Source organism: Macaca thibetana, chromosome 8 (genome assembly GCF_024542745.1).
Source record: "Macaca thibetana thibetana isolate TM-01 chromosome 8, ASM2454274v1, whole genome shotgun sequence".
Taxonomy (NCBI): domain Eukaryota; kingdom Metazoa; phylum Chordata; class Mammalia; order Primates; family Cercopithecidae; genus Macaca; species Macaca thibetana.
The window spans coordinates 2,539,487-2,554,951 of NC_065585.1; the positions used below are offsets into that span (position 1 = coordinate 2,539,487).

The 15,465-nt window shown below is 61.4% G+C and overlaps 1 protein-coding gene across 1 annotated transcript; it reads left to right on the top strand.

Moving 5' to 3' along the window:
• The first annotated feature begins 4,503 nt into the window (after positions 1-4,503).
• Positions 4,504-7,949, top strand: ARC (activity regulated cytoskeleton associated protein). The gene is made up of 3 exons (XM_050801034.1): positions 4,504-6,516; positions 6,744-6,888; positions 7,139-7,949. The coding sequence occupies exon 1, from the start codon at positions 4,720-4,722 to the stop codon at positions 5,908-5,910; it is 1,191 nt and encodes a 396-aa protein (XP_050656991.1). The 5' UTR covers positions 4,504-4,719; the 3' UTR covers positions 5,911-6,516; positions 6,744-6,888; positions 7,139-7,949.
• The last annotated feature ends 7,516 nt before the right edge of the window (positions 7,950-15,465 follow it).

Here is a 15,465-nt window from a genome sequence, read left to right on the forward strand (position 1 = left end):
TGCCACCTCAGGAGTGACACCGGGGGTGGGCGCTGGCCAGGTCTCGGAGGACAGAGGAGGTGGGCAGGGTGAGGAAGTCCCCAGAACCTTTCCCGAGGAGCTGAGGGCGGGACCCCCCTGACCACTTCTGAGGCTCCAGAGTGGCGCTGATGAGACGCTCCAGCAGGAACAGCTGGGAGAAACCTCGCCAGACCAGGTGACACGAGGCCAGGGACAAGGCTCCTGGAGCCCCGGAGCTCCCGCCAGCCCTTAAGGCCTTGGCATTGCCACGCACTTTACGGATGGAAAGCTGAGGCTCCAGTGTTTCCTGACTAGAAAGGAATGGAACAGGAGCCTTTCTAGCCTCAGACCCTCGCCAGTGCCTGCTCTGGGCCAGGCCCTGCTTACACTCAGGTGTTCACCTGTGGGCACCACCTGTAGGGTAGCGCAGGGACTCAGCCAGGCCAGGCAGCTGGGACAGCCTTGCCCTGTGCCAGTGAGGAAGAGGCAACATGAAAAGAGGATACCTGGGCCCAGGAGCCCAGCGAGGTTGGCGGTCAGCAGCTCCTGTAGCCTGTGGAGCTCTGGGCTGGACAGCAAGGGACACCCAGTGCGAGCACGTGGCTGAGAGACTGGCCCCCAGGTCTGGCCATGCAGCCTGGCCCAGCAGTGGGCACCCGGAGGGCATAGGGCAGCCTGGTTCCTCTCTTCCAGCCCCACCGTGCAGTGGGTGGTGACAGATGAGGCCACAAGGCTGGGGCGTGGTCACATGTGGGGGGCGGGTGCCCGAACCAACCCCTAGGACTGCCGCATTCCTTCTCTGCTGCCAGTTCCTCACTCCACACAGCCCACACAGAAGGACAGCAGGAGCCCTGGAATGTGTGCAAAGGGTGGGGTGGGCAGGTGTGTGCGGCCAGCAGTGGGTAGGTGAGGAAGGGCCTTTATGAAGACGGTGGTGTTGGGGGCTAAGGGAGAGTTGGGGGCGGTCTGGGTTCTTTCCAAAGAGGACAGAGCCTGGAGGCAGGGGAGATGGGGGAGGTGTGTGCCTCTGCGTGTGCCCATATGTGTGCCCATGTGTGTGAGTGGGGGTGGACGTGAGCTCTGGCCTGAAGGGGCCTGTGTTTGCCTCTCCCTGCTGAGCCGTGCTAACTTCCGGCACCCGAGATCAGCAGGGCCAGCCTGGGGGAGCAGCAGGATGCCCAAGGTCAGCATCTGTCCTGTGAACGAGCCTGGCAATCCAGAAAGGCCCTGCCGGAGTGGGTCAGCCAGGCCTGAGACGGTCTGGGGCTGCAGGGAGAGAGCCGACTCCCTTCGCTCTGATCAGGCAGGAGCAGAGGCGGCTGGGCACCCCAGAAGGAGAAGGGAGTCCAGGGCACAGGGTGGTCCCTGCCTTTCAGAGCAGGTACCCCCACACCTCTGGGGACCTAGGTGGCAGGGGCTCAGGAACCAGCACTAAGAGGTCCTTTGAGGCTGTTGTGAGCCTGGTGGAGATCTCAACCGTGAACAGAACCTGGGGGTCATGGGCTACCTCACACTGCCCTGCAGGACCCTTTCTCTCAGGTGGGTGGGGCCTCAGAGCTGTCAGACCCACCTAGCAGCAGACCGGGTTGGCTTTGAGAGTGGGGGTCTCCCAGGTGCTCCTGACCTCCTTGTGCAGGCTTAGCCTCCATCCCCTTCCCCTGTTGCTTCCCCCACCTGCACCCCTGAGCCATGCAGCTCCAGTGGCTGTCAGGGATGGGCGGGGGTGCGGGTGGGCTGGAGAGAGGGCAGGGCAGGCCCCTGTTGGGAGAGGCCCCCGCTCCAGGTAGATGGGAGCCAGCCTGGCCTCCTTTCCTCGGGCTGCAGTGCGGGGGTTTGCTGAGGGCTTCTGGGGCGATAATTGGGCAGCGATTAAGTGTTCCCGGCAGCTGCGGCTGTTGCCTGTCACCTGTCAGCTCAGGCCAGCATTCACAGCCTCTGCAGACCCTGCTGGAGGGGGTTGGGGAGGGGAGGATGGGGCTCTGCATGGCACCCCCGACACTGCCTGCCCTCGTGCCATCCAGGGCAGGCTCTGTGCTCTCCCACCGGTCTCCGCTTGGCCACTTCTGGCCTTGTTGTTCAGCAGGTGACCGGGGTGGTGACAGGCCATGGGGCATTGAGCAGAGGACACCAGGATTCCTCACCAAGGGGCTGGCTCCTGCCCAGCTCTGCCTTGCTCACCAGGCCACCTTGGGCACTCACCCTTCTCCAGACCTGCCTCCCTCCACACGGGTGAGGGAACTGAGGCAGTGGCACCTCCTGCGACCTTGGCTCACGTGTCCCCAGTCCTGCCTCCTTGTCAGCTTGCTGATGCCTCAGGTGGGGGTGGCAGCTGGAGGCCACTGCTGGCCAGAGGCCTAAGAGCTGTGCCCTGGCGGGGACGTCAGGAGCCACACGGGCTTATAAACCCTGGTGGGGCTGGCCCCCGATCACTGAAGTGCTGGCTCTCACAGGGACACATACATGGTCAGTGCCCAGCACCCAGACAACACCTACAGGCTCAGACTGGCCCCAACCCAGACATGTGGCCCTCGGTGACCGCCGGCTGCACTCACCCGAGGCTGCTGGCATCTGCCCGTCCCGCATGTGCCCACCCAGCTCCTCTCCCCGGGATTCCGCAGTGGAGCAGTGGGAAGGTCCCTGTGCTGGAGGCTTCTCTGCCTGGCTCCCCGCTCCCAGCTCCGTGGTGCCCCTCCGCCCTCCCTTCTCTGTCCGCCCACTTACCTTTAATTAGAAATGCCAGGAGAGCCATTTTTGGGGAGTTTTTGACAGAAAGACATTCCCCCCAGGGGCGGAAGGAAGGAGGAGACAGACTGGCTCTGAGGCAGGGAAAGGTCTCCCTGGGAGAGCCGGTGGGGGGGGCCTCAGAGGGTGGGAAGGGAGTGGGGATTCCAGCAAGTGGGTACCTGTGTGCCCTTCAGTGCCTGAATAACACAGGGAGTATAAATAAGACAGGGGGGAACTGAGGGCTGTGAGTGGGGGGTATGAGTGTGTGTGTGGGAGCTGTGAGTGGGGGGCATGAGTGTGTGTGTGGGAGCTGTGAGTGGGGGGCATGAGTGTGTGTGGGGGGGGCTGTGAGTGAGGGCATGAGTGTGTGGGGTGGAGTTAGAGTGGGGGCTATGAGTGTGTATGTGGGGGTGTGAGTGGGGATATGAGTGTGCAGCATGTATGTGGCTGAGAGAGGGAAAGGGCAGCTGGCAGCGGGGACAAGGTGTCCTGATTGTCAGCTATGATGTGCTCATGGCCCTCTGGCTGTGGGGAATGGTGTGTGTCACCCATGCCCGGGTAGCATCAGAGGACCTGAGACCCATGCCTATCCAGCCAGCACTGGAGTAACTCAGGAAGGGCGTCCCTACCCCCGCCAGGTTGCCAGGGAGGCAGAAGGGGCCTCCCTCCGGAGGGAGTCTCGGCTTCCGGAGCCCCACTCCTTATATGGAGCTTGGCTTCCCTCTGCCTCTCCTGATGCACTGTGCTGCCAGCACCGGCCCTCCTCCCTCCTCCCTGCTCTTGTCTCCCCCCTCCCCCTCTCCTTTTCCTCCTTCTTCCTCCCTCCCTGTCTCCCTCTCTCCTCCCCTCTTCCATCTTCTTAGAAGTCTTGGAGCCTCTGGCCAGGTTCTTGATATAGCCAGGGGCTTCAGGGCCCAGTTCTCTTCACTGGGGGCTAATGTCCCCTCCATATCCTCCAAACCCCAGCCCCCCAGGTAGCAGCTTCCAGATTTCCCTGGGAACACAGAAAAGTATTGGGCCTCACCAGAGACCTGGGTGTGGGGGCACAGGGCAACCCTGTCCAGTCACAGCCACACGGGTAGGTGTCACCATGCACACCAACACAAGGGTCAGACAGAGAGCGCCTAGGCCTGGCTGTGTGTCCCTCACACAGAGCCCAAGACCTGGACTCGGGACCGCCTGGGCAGGGGTGGTGGGAGTTCAAAGCCGCATCTAGGAGCTCACATGTGTGCGTGTAGAGTTGCTGAGTCCCTGGGCACAGGAGGCTGATCGGGAGGGTCCTTCCCGGGCTGAGCCGCACATCCTGCACAGCTGGGCGGACAGGGTCAGGGGCAGTGAGGACCCAGGAGAGCAGTGACCAGCGCCAGCCCCCTTCAGCCCCCCAAAGAGAGAGGCGAGTGGAGAGGAGGAAGCCCACCTTGGCACCCTGGGAGGCAGGAGATGACAGCCCGCCCAGCGCCCGGGAGGGGGCGTGGGAGGGGCTCCCAGTGCCCGGCTTCAGTCCCTCCGGTCCCCGCAGGCTGAATGAGCTCCGCCGCCCGGGGTGGGAGGTGCGGAGCGGAGGGATTAGTCATCCCGGCCCCTCCATGTGTGCAAGGGGTGGGACCTCCAGTACCTTCGCCGCCCAGGAGCCGAGTGGGCGCGGGGCGGGGCCTGCAGGGGCGCGGGCGGGGCGCTGGCGGGGAGCCTGAGGCTGGGCCAATGAGAAACGGGGCTCGGCGAGCCGGCCGCCCACGGGCCGCGCTGGCGGCATAAAGAGCCGGCGGCCGGGACTCAGCGCAGAGCTCGGGCGCCGCGTCCTCCCTCCGCGGCAGCAGAGCTGGACCTGCCTCTCCGGGCGCGCTCCACCAGCCCCGCCGCCGGCCCGCAGCGACAGACAGGCGCTCCCCGCAGCTCCACACGGGACCCAGGCCGCCGGGCACCGCCGCCGGACTCCAGCGCCCTCCCTCCGTCCGCCCCGAGGAGTTTGTCGCCTGCCCGAGCACCTGCGCACAGATGGAGCTGGACCACCGGACAAGCGGCGGGCTCCACGCCTACCCTGGGCCGCGGGGCGGGCCCGCGGCCAAGCCCAACGTGATCCTGCAGATCGGGAAGTGCCGGGCGGAGATGCTAGAGCACGTGCGGCGGACGCACCGGCACCTGCTGACCGAGGTGTCCAAGCAGGTGGAGCGCGAGCTGAAGGGGCTGCACCGGTCGGTGGGGAAGCTGGAGAGCAACCTGGACGGCTACGTGCCCACGAGCGACTCGCAGCGCTGGAAGAAGTCCATCAAGGCCTGTCTGTGCCGCTGCCAGGAGACCATCGCCAACCTGGAGCGCTGGGTCAAGCGTGAGATGCACGTGTGGCGCGAGGTGTTCTACCGCCTGGAGCGCTGGGCCGACCGCCTGGAGTCTACCGGTGGCAAGTACCCGGTGGGCAGCGAGCCGGCCCGCCACACCGTCTCCGTGGGCGTGGGGGGTCCTGAGAGCTACTGCCACGAGGCGGACGGCTACGACTACACCGTCAGCCCCTACGCCATCACCCCGCCCCCAGCCGCTGGCGAGCTGCCCGGACAGGAGCCCGCCGAGGCCCAGCAGTACCAGCCATGGGTCCCCGGCGAGGATGGGCAGCCCAGCCCTGGCGTGGACACACAGATCTTCGAGGACCCTCGAGAATTCCTGAGCCACCTGGAGGAGTACTTGCGGCAGGTGGGCGGCTCTGAGGAGTACTGGCTGTCCCAGATCCAGAACCACATGAATGGGCCGGCCAAGAAGTGGTGGGAGTTCAAGCAGGGCTCCGTGAAGAACTGGGTGGAGTTCAAGAAGGAGTTCCTGCAGTACAGCGAGGGCACGCTGTCCCGAGAGGCCATCCAGCGCGAGCTAGACCTGCCGCAGAAGCAGGGCGAGCCGCTGGACCAGTTCCTGTGGCGCAAGCGGGACCTGTACCAGACGCTCTACGTGGACGCGGACGAGGAGGAGATCATCCAGTACGTGGTGGGCACCCTGCAGCCCAAGCTCAAGCGTTTCCTGCGCCACCCGCTGCCCAAGACCCTGGAGCAGCTCATCCAGAGGGGCATGGAGGTGCAGGATGACCTGGAGCAGGCGGCGGAGCCTGCCGTCCCCCACGTCCCGGCGGAGGATGAGGCGGAGACCCTCACGCCCGCCCCCAACAGCGAGTCCGTGGCCAGTGACCGGACCCAGCCCGAGTAGAGGGCATCCCAGAGCCCCCAGCCTGCCCACCACATCCAGCCTGTGGCTTTGCCCACCAGGACTTTTGAGCCGGGGCTGACTCCTGCAGGGGAAGCCCTGGTCCAGCTGGGTGCCCCCTCGGGCTCTGGGAGGACTCTCACACACTCGTGTCATCCAGATGTGGGCACCGCACCCCAGCATCAAAGAGCCCTCCCCCCTGCAGGGCTCTGCCCATCACCCTCCCTCTGTCTGTCTTCCCGGCCTGGACCCCACCCTCCACACTCTCAGGCCATCACAGGACACCCCAGCTTCCTCATTCTGCTACAATGCCCAGGCTCTCCGGGCATCCAGAAAACCAAGTGTCCGGATAGCAGGGGCCAGCGGCCACCAAGCTCATGGGACACCCCAGAGCAGAAGCTAGGGCAGAGCCAATGCTGAGGGAGCCTCGACTTCCGGCGCCGCCGCCCTCTCCCAGCATCTGCAGAGCCAGCTGACGCCCTCCCTGCCTCCCAGGGCAGCTGGCCAGCCTCGGGCAGCACGGCCCCCTCCCCCTCCTCCCAGGGGAGAGCAGAAGTTGCAGAGGCAGCAGCAGCAGACCTGATGTCCCGGTGCTTCCTGGCCCCTCAGGTGAGCCCCTGCCCCAAGGCAACACCCACTGTGGGGCATCTGAGAGCTAGTGGGACCCGGAGGCTGTTTTTGAGGAGAGCCCACTGAGGCTCGGGCCCCCAGCAAGTTAGAAGGGATGGGGTGGGGGTGGCATCATGGAAGGGGGCATCAGGGAGAGTGGGCCTGGTGGGAGGCAGGGGCAGTTTGCTGAGCCAGCTCCACATGGACCCGCGCTTTCTCTCCCCCAGCTCCAGTGATTCACGCCCGCCTGGAGAAGAATCAGAGCTCAGCTCGTGACTCACCCATGGCAGGCGGAGGGTCCCAGAGGGGCTGAGTCCTCAAATCCGGCTGAGGCAGCAGCTGGCACCATCGGAGCCAGGAGAGTGACAACAGGTAACAGGGCGCCACCCTCCCACCCAGACCCCACCATCAGCTGTCCCGGCCAAATGAACTCCTCCCCGGACCCCAGACACCCTGGGGCCCAGGCCACTCCCCAGTGCTCAGGCAAGCTGGGAGGCCCTGACAGGGTCGGGGGTCCTCTGCCCTGGAAGACCAGCGCCATCCACCAGCCCCAGATCCTCCCTGTGGAGCCCTGGCTACTGTCGTGCATGGTCCCTCACTGCCCTCTCTCCTTCTCTTTCAGGTCTCAAGGTTCCCACAAAGTCTTTGCTGCTGTGCTGGGCATCACACACCCCTCACCTTGCAGGCTGCCTGCGTGGGAGGCGAAGTCCCGGGACAGCCCAGAGGGGTGCTACAGAGAGGAGTCAGCTGCAGCAGAGGGCAGGAGCCCCAGCTTAGCCCTAAGCGCCAGCGTGAGGGCCAGGGCCTGCCACGAAGCCCGCCCCGCTGGCCACCAGCTGCCTGCCCCCAGAGCCACTGCAGCAGGAGTCGGGCCCTGCCTCCCTCCCAGCAGGGAAACCCCGCCCGCTGCCAGGCCATCCTCTCTGCCAGAGGCTTTCATGAGCCCCAAGGCTGGGGCCACAGCTCCTACTCCTGCCCAGCAGCCCTGAGCCCAGCTGCAGGAAGGAGATCCCAGAAGCCTTTGCTCCTGGGGCTCCTCCAGGCACTCTGCCCTGCCCCGACACCAGAACCCTGGTGCTGGTGGGCTACTAGCGTCTGCAGCCTGAGCAGGCGCTGGCTCAGGGTTCATCTTTCTGCCTTGTCCACTGGGGGACCAGCCCTACAGACCACTCTGACAAATCTTTAGCCCACACCCTGCCAGCCCCACAGATTTTATTTTTGCACATAAGCCATAACCGATCCTCACAGGCTGGCACAGGCTTTGGGGAAGCCCTGGAGCCTGTGAAGACCCTGGAAACCTCATGAGGCTGTGGCCGACCCCTGCCCCTTACCCCCGCACAGACCAGGCCTTAAATGTCCGTCCAGGCCCTGTGTACCTTACCCCAAAGACAGACTCTTTTTGTAAGATTTTGTTAATAAAACACTGAAACTTCTTGGAGTGTTCATGTTGCTTCTTCTGCGTGCTTGGGCTGGGCAGGAGTGGAGCTGCAGACACAGGTCCTCCGGCCCAGTGGGTGACCCTGAAGGCCCCATGGGTGTAGTGCGAGGTCTCCAGGGGTTTGGGGGAGCACCAACAGGGCAGCCTCCATCAGGGTCCTGGATCCTCAGGGGGAAGCACCTTCAGGCTCCACACTGCAGCCCACTAGGCCTAGCTCAGCCCTGCCTCCAGGCCTGGGGTGACCATCAGTGAGGGTGACTGCTGACTGGGGGAGCCCTATTCATGCTGAGCTGAGGCCTGCCCCTCTGTAAGTCCTACTGGCATGTGGGGTGTACAGCTGGGTGCATGGGGGGGACTACAACTAGGGCTCGGCCCACACGGCTGTCTCAGGCTCTGGAGCCCTGGGGACCTAGTCAGTGCAGACCCCAGCTGGGAGGGGACCCCGGCCATTCCTGGTTGCCAGATCATGAACTTGGTCTCTCTGAGCCTCAGTTTCCTCATCTGCAAAACAGGGCATGCTATCCTCACAGCACATGTGCTGAAGAACTTGGAAACAAGGGTAACTTGATGCCCTGCAGGACATCAGCCTCTGCTGCCTTTGGGGGGCACACTGGATTCCGAGGGGCTGTGGGAGGTCAGCTTCCCCCGCCTCTGTGGGGACAACACTGGATTCTGAGGGGCTGCAGGACATCAGCCTCCCCTGCCTTTGGGGGGACACTGGATTCCGAGGGGCTGTGGGAGGTCAGCTTCCCCTGCCTTTGTGGGGACACTGGATTCCGAGGGGCTGCGGGACATCTGCCTCCCCTGCCTTTGGGGGGACACTGGATTCCAAGGGCCTGTGGGAGGTCAGCCTCTGCTGCCTTTGTGGGGACACTGGATTCTGAGGGGAAGGAAGAGATGGCCTGGGGTAGGGATCAGCCCCTGCCCATCAGTGTTCAATGAGAAGCAGGACTAACAGGAGACAGCGAATTCATTGTAAGGAATTGTTTTACTCAACGTAGGGGCTGCTGAGCCAGTCCAAAATCTACAGGGCAGGCCAGAACCTTGGGGAACAGGCTGAGGCAGGCACCTGCCGGTTGAATGTCTTCTCCATCAGGGAAGCCTCAGCTCTGCTCTTACGGCCTTTCAAGGGACTGAACCAGGCCACCCAGGTTCCCAAGGATGCTCTTCCTGAAAGCACCTATGACAGACCTTCGGGGCAACACCTCTGCTAAGATTTGATTGAGTGACTGAGAACAGTACCCCGGCCAGGTTGACCCTCACAACCTTCATGGTCATCTGCTGCTGGAAGCTTCCCTCCCCTCTGGTGGGGTTGCTCTGCTCCTGGGGATCCTGGGCCAAGCTGTGGGGGCAGCTGGTGGGTGGTGCCCGCTCAGCCCCACTGGGGGGCGGGGTGCATTGCACCTGCGGGGTCCTGGCACTGAGCTCACGGCTGGCTCCTGCAGCAGTGAGGGGCCCGGGGAGAGCAGGAAACAAGAGGAGACTAAGCAGAGAGAGCCACCTGCTGCCAGGAAATGGCGTCACCCGTGGCGCAGGGCGCTGAGCAGGGCTCTCGACGGTGAAAGGGCCGCCTCCGCCCCATTCTTCCCTTGCATTTCTTTTAAATAACAAAGCTGCTGGAAGAACGGGAGAGGAAATTGGCAGGAACAGGAAGCTGGGCACCACCGTGCTGCCTGAAAGCAGTCATTTGTCTTGGAAGTACTACTTCTCACATGAAAAGCTGGAAGCTGTTGATGCTTTTCCCTTTTAGTAAAAAGTTACTCCCTGTAATTGTGGAACAGGCTATCAGAACCCTTCAGTTAATTGGAGGTTCAGCTGTGTCACTCTGTTCCCAAGAAAAGAGGCCGGAGGCTGGAGCAGGTGGGTGGTTGGGAGCGGAGGAGCCCAGACCCTGTGCAGATGTCTGTCAGCCTGAAGACCAGGTCCCGGAACAGGGTGTTCCCTGCCATCAGCCCCTCTCTACCCCTCACTGCTCCTGCCCATCCAGGTATCATAGACCACTCAGTCTCACCCCCTCACTGTAGCATGGGGAAACTGAGGCACAGAGAAGTTCTGTGCTTGCCTCAGTTTGGGGAGAAGAATTGAGTCTGGGGGTAGGAGCACCCAGGAAGCCCCTAGATGTTCTTCCCACAGACCCAGTTTGGTGGGAGGCCTCTGAGCCAGGGAGCCCATGTCAGGTCCCCATAGGGGCAGGTGCCTTTCCATAAAATCCCGCCAGCCTCAAGGAGCTGGTGCAAGGGGGAGAGGGCAGACACCCGGGCCCCTCTGTTGCCCTTCAAGGCTCAACTGAGATTAAGTCTCCCAGTACCAGCAGGGTCACTGCTGAGGGCTGGTGGTGCCACTGGGGGTTGCAGGGAAAGCGACGGGCTTGGGAGAGCGTGTGAGTCAGTGTAAGGCAAGGGTGCTGTAACAGAGGCCCTGCAAATGTGGGGGCCTCCCACAGTCTCCGCTCAGGGAAGCATGCAGCTGGCGGCTGGGCGGCACCTGTTCATTCCAGACCTTCTGTGTTTCTTGACACTCCGGACTGCTACCCAGAAGGGACAAGAGATAGCGAGGGGCATGCCACGATTGTAAAGCTGAGCCCAGGAACGCCACGGCCACCCATGGTACCTTTGCCCCTGCCCAGTACCTAAAGCCTGGATGCGTATGGGAAGGAGGGAGGAAGGATCTAGGTGGACAACCAGTGGAGAGAAGCCACACTGAAAATTGTTTAGGGTGGTGTGTGTGAAGAGTGTGACCTCGGCCAAAGATGGCGTGGCCCCTGCCCTGGGCTCCTGGGAGGTCATCACTAGGCCCCGAACGTCCGACCTGGTAAGAATGTCCTTGTCCACCTGGGGCCTTGGGCCACACCTATGGTCTCATGTGACTTCAGTGGAGGCTTTGGGCTATGTGGCATCAGCTCTGCCTCCAGAAGGGATGGAGACGGCTCAGCCATGTGGGCGCCAACAAGGACCATGTGACAGACCCCAGGGCAGGAGCTACCCTGAATGTCGATGCTCCGTGTGCCCTGACCCACATCACTAAGGGAGGGGTGGGGCCTAACATTGTCCACGACCCCAGGGGAGGACAACCAAGAGCTCTGTGTCTGGACCCTCCTGGGCTCTGTCCCAGGCACCTCTTTCCGTTCTGGTTTTATGTTTTATAGTTTTTGAGACAGGGTGTCTCTGTCACTCAGGCTGCAGTACAGGGCCACAGTCACAGCTCACTGCAGCCTCGACCTCCCAGTTCATGCCATCCACCCACATCAGCCTTGCAAGTAGCTGGGAACACAGGTGTGCACCACCACAACTGGCTAACTTCTTCCCTCCCCTCCCCTCTCCTCCCCTCCCCTCCCTTCCCCACCCTCCCCTCCTTCCCTTCCTCACCCTCCTCTCCCTTCCCTTCCCCACCCTCCTCTCCTTTTCTCCCCTCCCCTCCCCTCCCCTCCCCTCCCCTCCCCTCCCCTCCTCTTCCCCTCCCCTCCCTTCCCCACCCTCCCCTCCTTCCCTTCCTCACCCTCCTCTCCCTTCCCTTCCCCACCCTCCTCTCCCTTTCCTCCCCTCCCCCCCCCTCCCCTCCCCTCCCCTCCCCTCCCCTCCCCTCCCCTCCCCTCCTCTTCCCCTCCCCTCCCTTCCCCACCCTCCCCTCCTTCCCTTCCTCACCCTCCTCTCCCTTCCCTTCCCCACCCTCCTCTCCCTTTTCTCCCCTCCCCTCCCCTCCCCTCCCCTCCCCTCCCCTCCCCTCCCCTCCCCTCCCCTCCCCTCCCCTCCCCTCCCCTCCCCTTCCCTTCCCTTCCCTTCTCTTCTCTTCTCGTTCTGAGATGGTGTCTTGCTATGTTTCCCAATGTAGTCTTGAACTCCTGGGCTCCAGTGATCCTCCCGCCAGGCTGATTTTAATTTACATCTTTTCCCTGTAGGAATCCATAGTCACGGGTATAATGGCTTTCAGGGGTGCTGGGGCCCTCCTAGAGAATCATCACATCTGAGGCGGCTGTCAGGAGCCTGGGTTTCTATAGTTGGTGTCGGAAGTGAGGGTGGCACAGTCGTGTGGACTGTTCCCAACCTCCCAGGTGGCAGGACTCTTTTCTAGTTGGCAAGGGTCTTTTAACTCCAGGAAGAATTCAAGTTAGTATAGAAACTTAAAAAAGAATCGGCCGGGCGCGGTGGCTCAAGCATGTAATCCCAGCACTTTGGGAGGCCGAGGCAGGCGGATCACGAGGTCAGGAGATTGAGACCATCCTGGCTAACACGGTGAAACCCCCGTCTCTACTAAAAAATACAAAAAACTAGCCGGGCGAGGTGGCAGGCCCCTGTAGTCCCAGCTACTCGGGAGGCTGAGGCAGGAGAATGGCGTGAACCCGGGAGGTGGAGCTTGCAGTGAGCAGAGATCCGGCCACTGCATTCCAGCCTGGGCGACAGAGCGAGACTCCGTCTCAAAAAAAAAAAGAAACTTAAAAAAGGATCAAACCTGAAATATTATTATTTTTGTCAAGAAATAACATGTTTTATATTTTACATCATTTTAACACTGAAGAGAATTTGGCCAATTAGAAGCCATGGAGCACCCCTCAAAATGCCAACGGCAAGTGTCCAGCTGCTCTCCCGTTCTTTGACCCTCTGTCTCTATCTCTCTCGGTGGAGCTGGGGGAGGAACAGGCGGGGGCAGGTGAGACAGGTCAGAGCTGCATGACTCTTGTGGCTGTTGGGTGAGGACGGAGTGAAGAGGGTGGACAAGGGGTGAAAGGCCCTTCATAAGGAGGAAGAAGAAGTTCAATGGAGAGAAGTGCCAGGCATCCAGAGGCCAAGGAGCCCTTCCCTTTCTGCCTTGGCTCCGGTGGGGCTGAGGTCCCAGGGTCGAGGGCGGAATCAGGAGGCTCATGCCAGGTGACATTAGAGGGCATGCTGGGGCTCAATGCAGCCTGGTCCTGGGCTCCCCACCCCAGCTCTACTCCCACCCAGCCCTTCTCCATAAAGTCTGTGAGGTCCAGAGGGCCATGCTCTCCTCCAGAGGACAGACACACTCCAGGGCCTGCCCCAGGGGCCCTGCTCCCAGTCCAGGTCCCTCCCACAAGGGCACCTGAGTCTTGGGGTAGCATCTCTCGGTGGAGGGGTGGCTGAGGGTGGCTCTTTGTGGGGATGCAGGCTGGGTGTTTGCAGACCCTCCCCGTAGAGCCACCCCCAGGTGGTGGGGTTGGGAGGGGGAGGTGACAGGGAGGGCAGGTGCTGACTCTGCTATTTCAGTGCTGTTGGAGTGCTGAGCACCTGTGTCCACACACTCCCTTCCCAGAAGAATCCTGTCCAAAGATGGGACTTTGGACTTTTGAGTTGATGCGGGGATGTATTAGGACTTTGGGGTTATTGGGAAGGAATGAGTGCATTTTGTATGTGAGAAGAACAGGAGTTTTGGGGGTCCTAGGTGGAATGCTATAGTTTAAAGCTACCACCAAAACTCATTTTGGAATTTAATAATTGCCTTGTGGCAGTGTTGAGAGGTGGGACCTGTGAGACTAGGTCATGAGGGCTCTGCTCTCATGGATGGATTAATGTTGCTATCTCAGGAGTGGTGAGTTATCGTGGGAGTGGCTTTGTTATAAAAGTGAGCTGTCTCGTGTGCACTCTCTTGCCCTCCTGCTTTCTGCCGTGGAAGATCACAGCAAGCAGGGCCACACCAGATGCTGGCACTATGCTGCTGGACTTCTCAGCCTCCAGAACCATGAGCCAAAGAAACTTTTCTTTATAAATTATCTTGTGTGTGGTATTGTTATAGCAGCAGAGAACAGACTAAGACACACGTATATGAACCAGCTGAGGTTCCCCATATGAACAGGCTCCCCCATGACAGGGCACCCCTTACAACAAGGCTCCCTTATGCTGGGGCCCCCATCCACAGCCCCATGTTTCAGATATGAAAACTGAGGCTTGAGAGGCGCAAGGAATCTTCCCATGACTGCCATGGAACCAGCCAGACTCCCTCTCCCCATGCCTGGTGCCCAGGAGAGGCTTGAAATGACGACTTTGACAGGATATTGTTGAACCCTCCTGTGTCCGACTCCAAGCCCTCCACTTACTCTACCTTCTGGGCCACCTCCTTTTAGACAAGGTTCCTTGTCTAAAGGTTTCTTCCTGGTTTTGGGCGATGGGAAGGGGGCCACTGAATTTGCCACCCTCTGTTCTGCTGAGGGTCAGAGAGCAGTTGGTTCCTTTGTTCCTTTGCCTGCCCTAGGGTGAAGGTAGGGCTCCTATCCAGAAGCAACCTGCCTCCTATCCTATCCAGAAACAATCTGCTTCCCAGTCTCACGGATGCCTAGCCCTGGCTACCCACGGAGCCTCCCATTGGCCATACATGGCCCCTGCTTCCAGTCAGTCACTGTTTCCTGGCCCTGGCAACCCAGTGACCCTGACCCCTAATTACAGACACAGACAGGATGGAAAAGCTTCCTCCCAGCACTCCTCCCAGACACAGTCCAGGGCCTGCCCCAGCGGCCCTGCTCGCAGTCCAGGTCCCTCCCACAAGGGCACCTGAGTCTTGGGGTGGCCATCTCTCGGTGGAGGGGTGGCTGAGGGTGGCTCACACGTCTGTGGGGATCCCAGCTGGCACCCTGCTTTTGTAGGTAGCAGGTGACACACAATAGCCCATTTCTTCCAGGAATGAGGCCAGCATCCCACCCAGCCCCGGCTCTGGGGGTGCCTAGATGCAGCAGCCACAGGACAGGTTCCCTGGCCCTCCCTCGACCACCACCACTCTCTGGGATTGGCCTCGGGGCTGCAGTGGCATCCCTGGTATGGGTGGGGAAACTGAGGCCCAGGAGAGGCATAAAATTACCAGCATGAACAAGATAGCCTCCTCGGTCTGTCTGTGTGTGCCTGGGCTGAGCTGTGGGGCCTTGGTGGGCAGCGGGCAGTGAGCTGTCCTTTCTCAGACCCGTCCTTGAGGGTCCTTGTGTCTCCATTCTGTGTGGCCCTAAGTGGGCATCGCTATGCCCGCCCAGGTTGGCAGTCTCTCTTTTACCCACTACAATACTGGCCCAAATGACCACAAATGACCCAGTACTGATCCTGGCCACCTCATGGGGACCCTACTGAGAGCAACTTGGTCCAAGGATGGGGCAGAAGCCAGACCGCGGGTGCTGCAGAGTGCTCGTCCCAGAAGCTGTGCTGGGAACTTGTGTTGGAACACCAGGGTTGGCTCTCCCCAGGACCTTGTGCCCTCACCCTCCAGCCTTGGTCTTCTCTCCGGGTCACAGCCCACCCTCCATTGGATGCAGACACTGACATCCTGGGCACTTCAACTGAGAAAGTCCAAAGCAGCCCTCCTGGGGGTACTGGTCCTGCCCATCCCCATCTCCTAAGGGTCTGCCCACTCCACAAGACCGCTGGGCCAAGCTCCTCTATTTCTATAATTGCCATGGGAGCAGCTAGCGTGTGCCAGCCTTGCACTGACCCCTACCCTGACTGCACTTCCTCCCCTCCCTGCCTCTTCCCAAGTCACCATGGGGCTAAGTTAATATTCAGTGTTCACTTATTGCCACCATC

What these genes read in the sequence shown, in the direction of transcription:
- ARC (XM_050801034.1), top strand. Translation starts at nt 4,720, where the DNA reads ATGGAGCTGGACCACCGGACAAGCGGCGGGCTCCACGCCTACCCTGGG.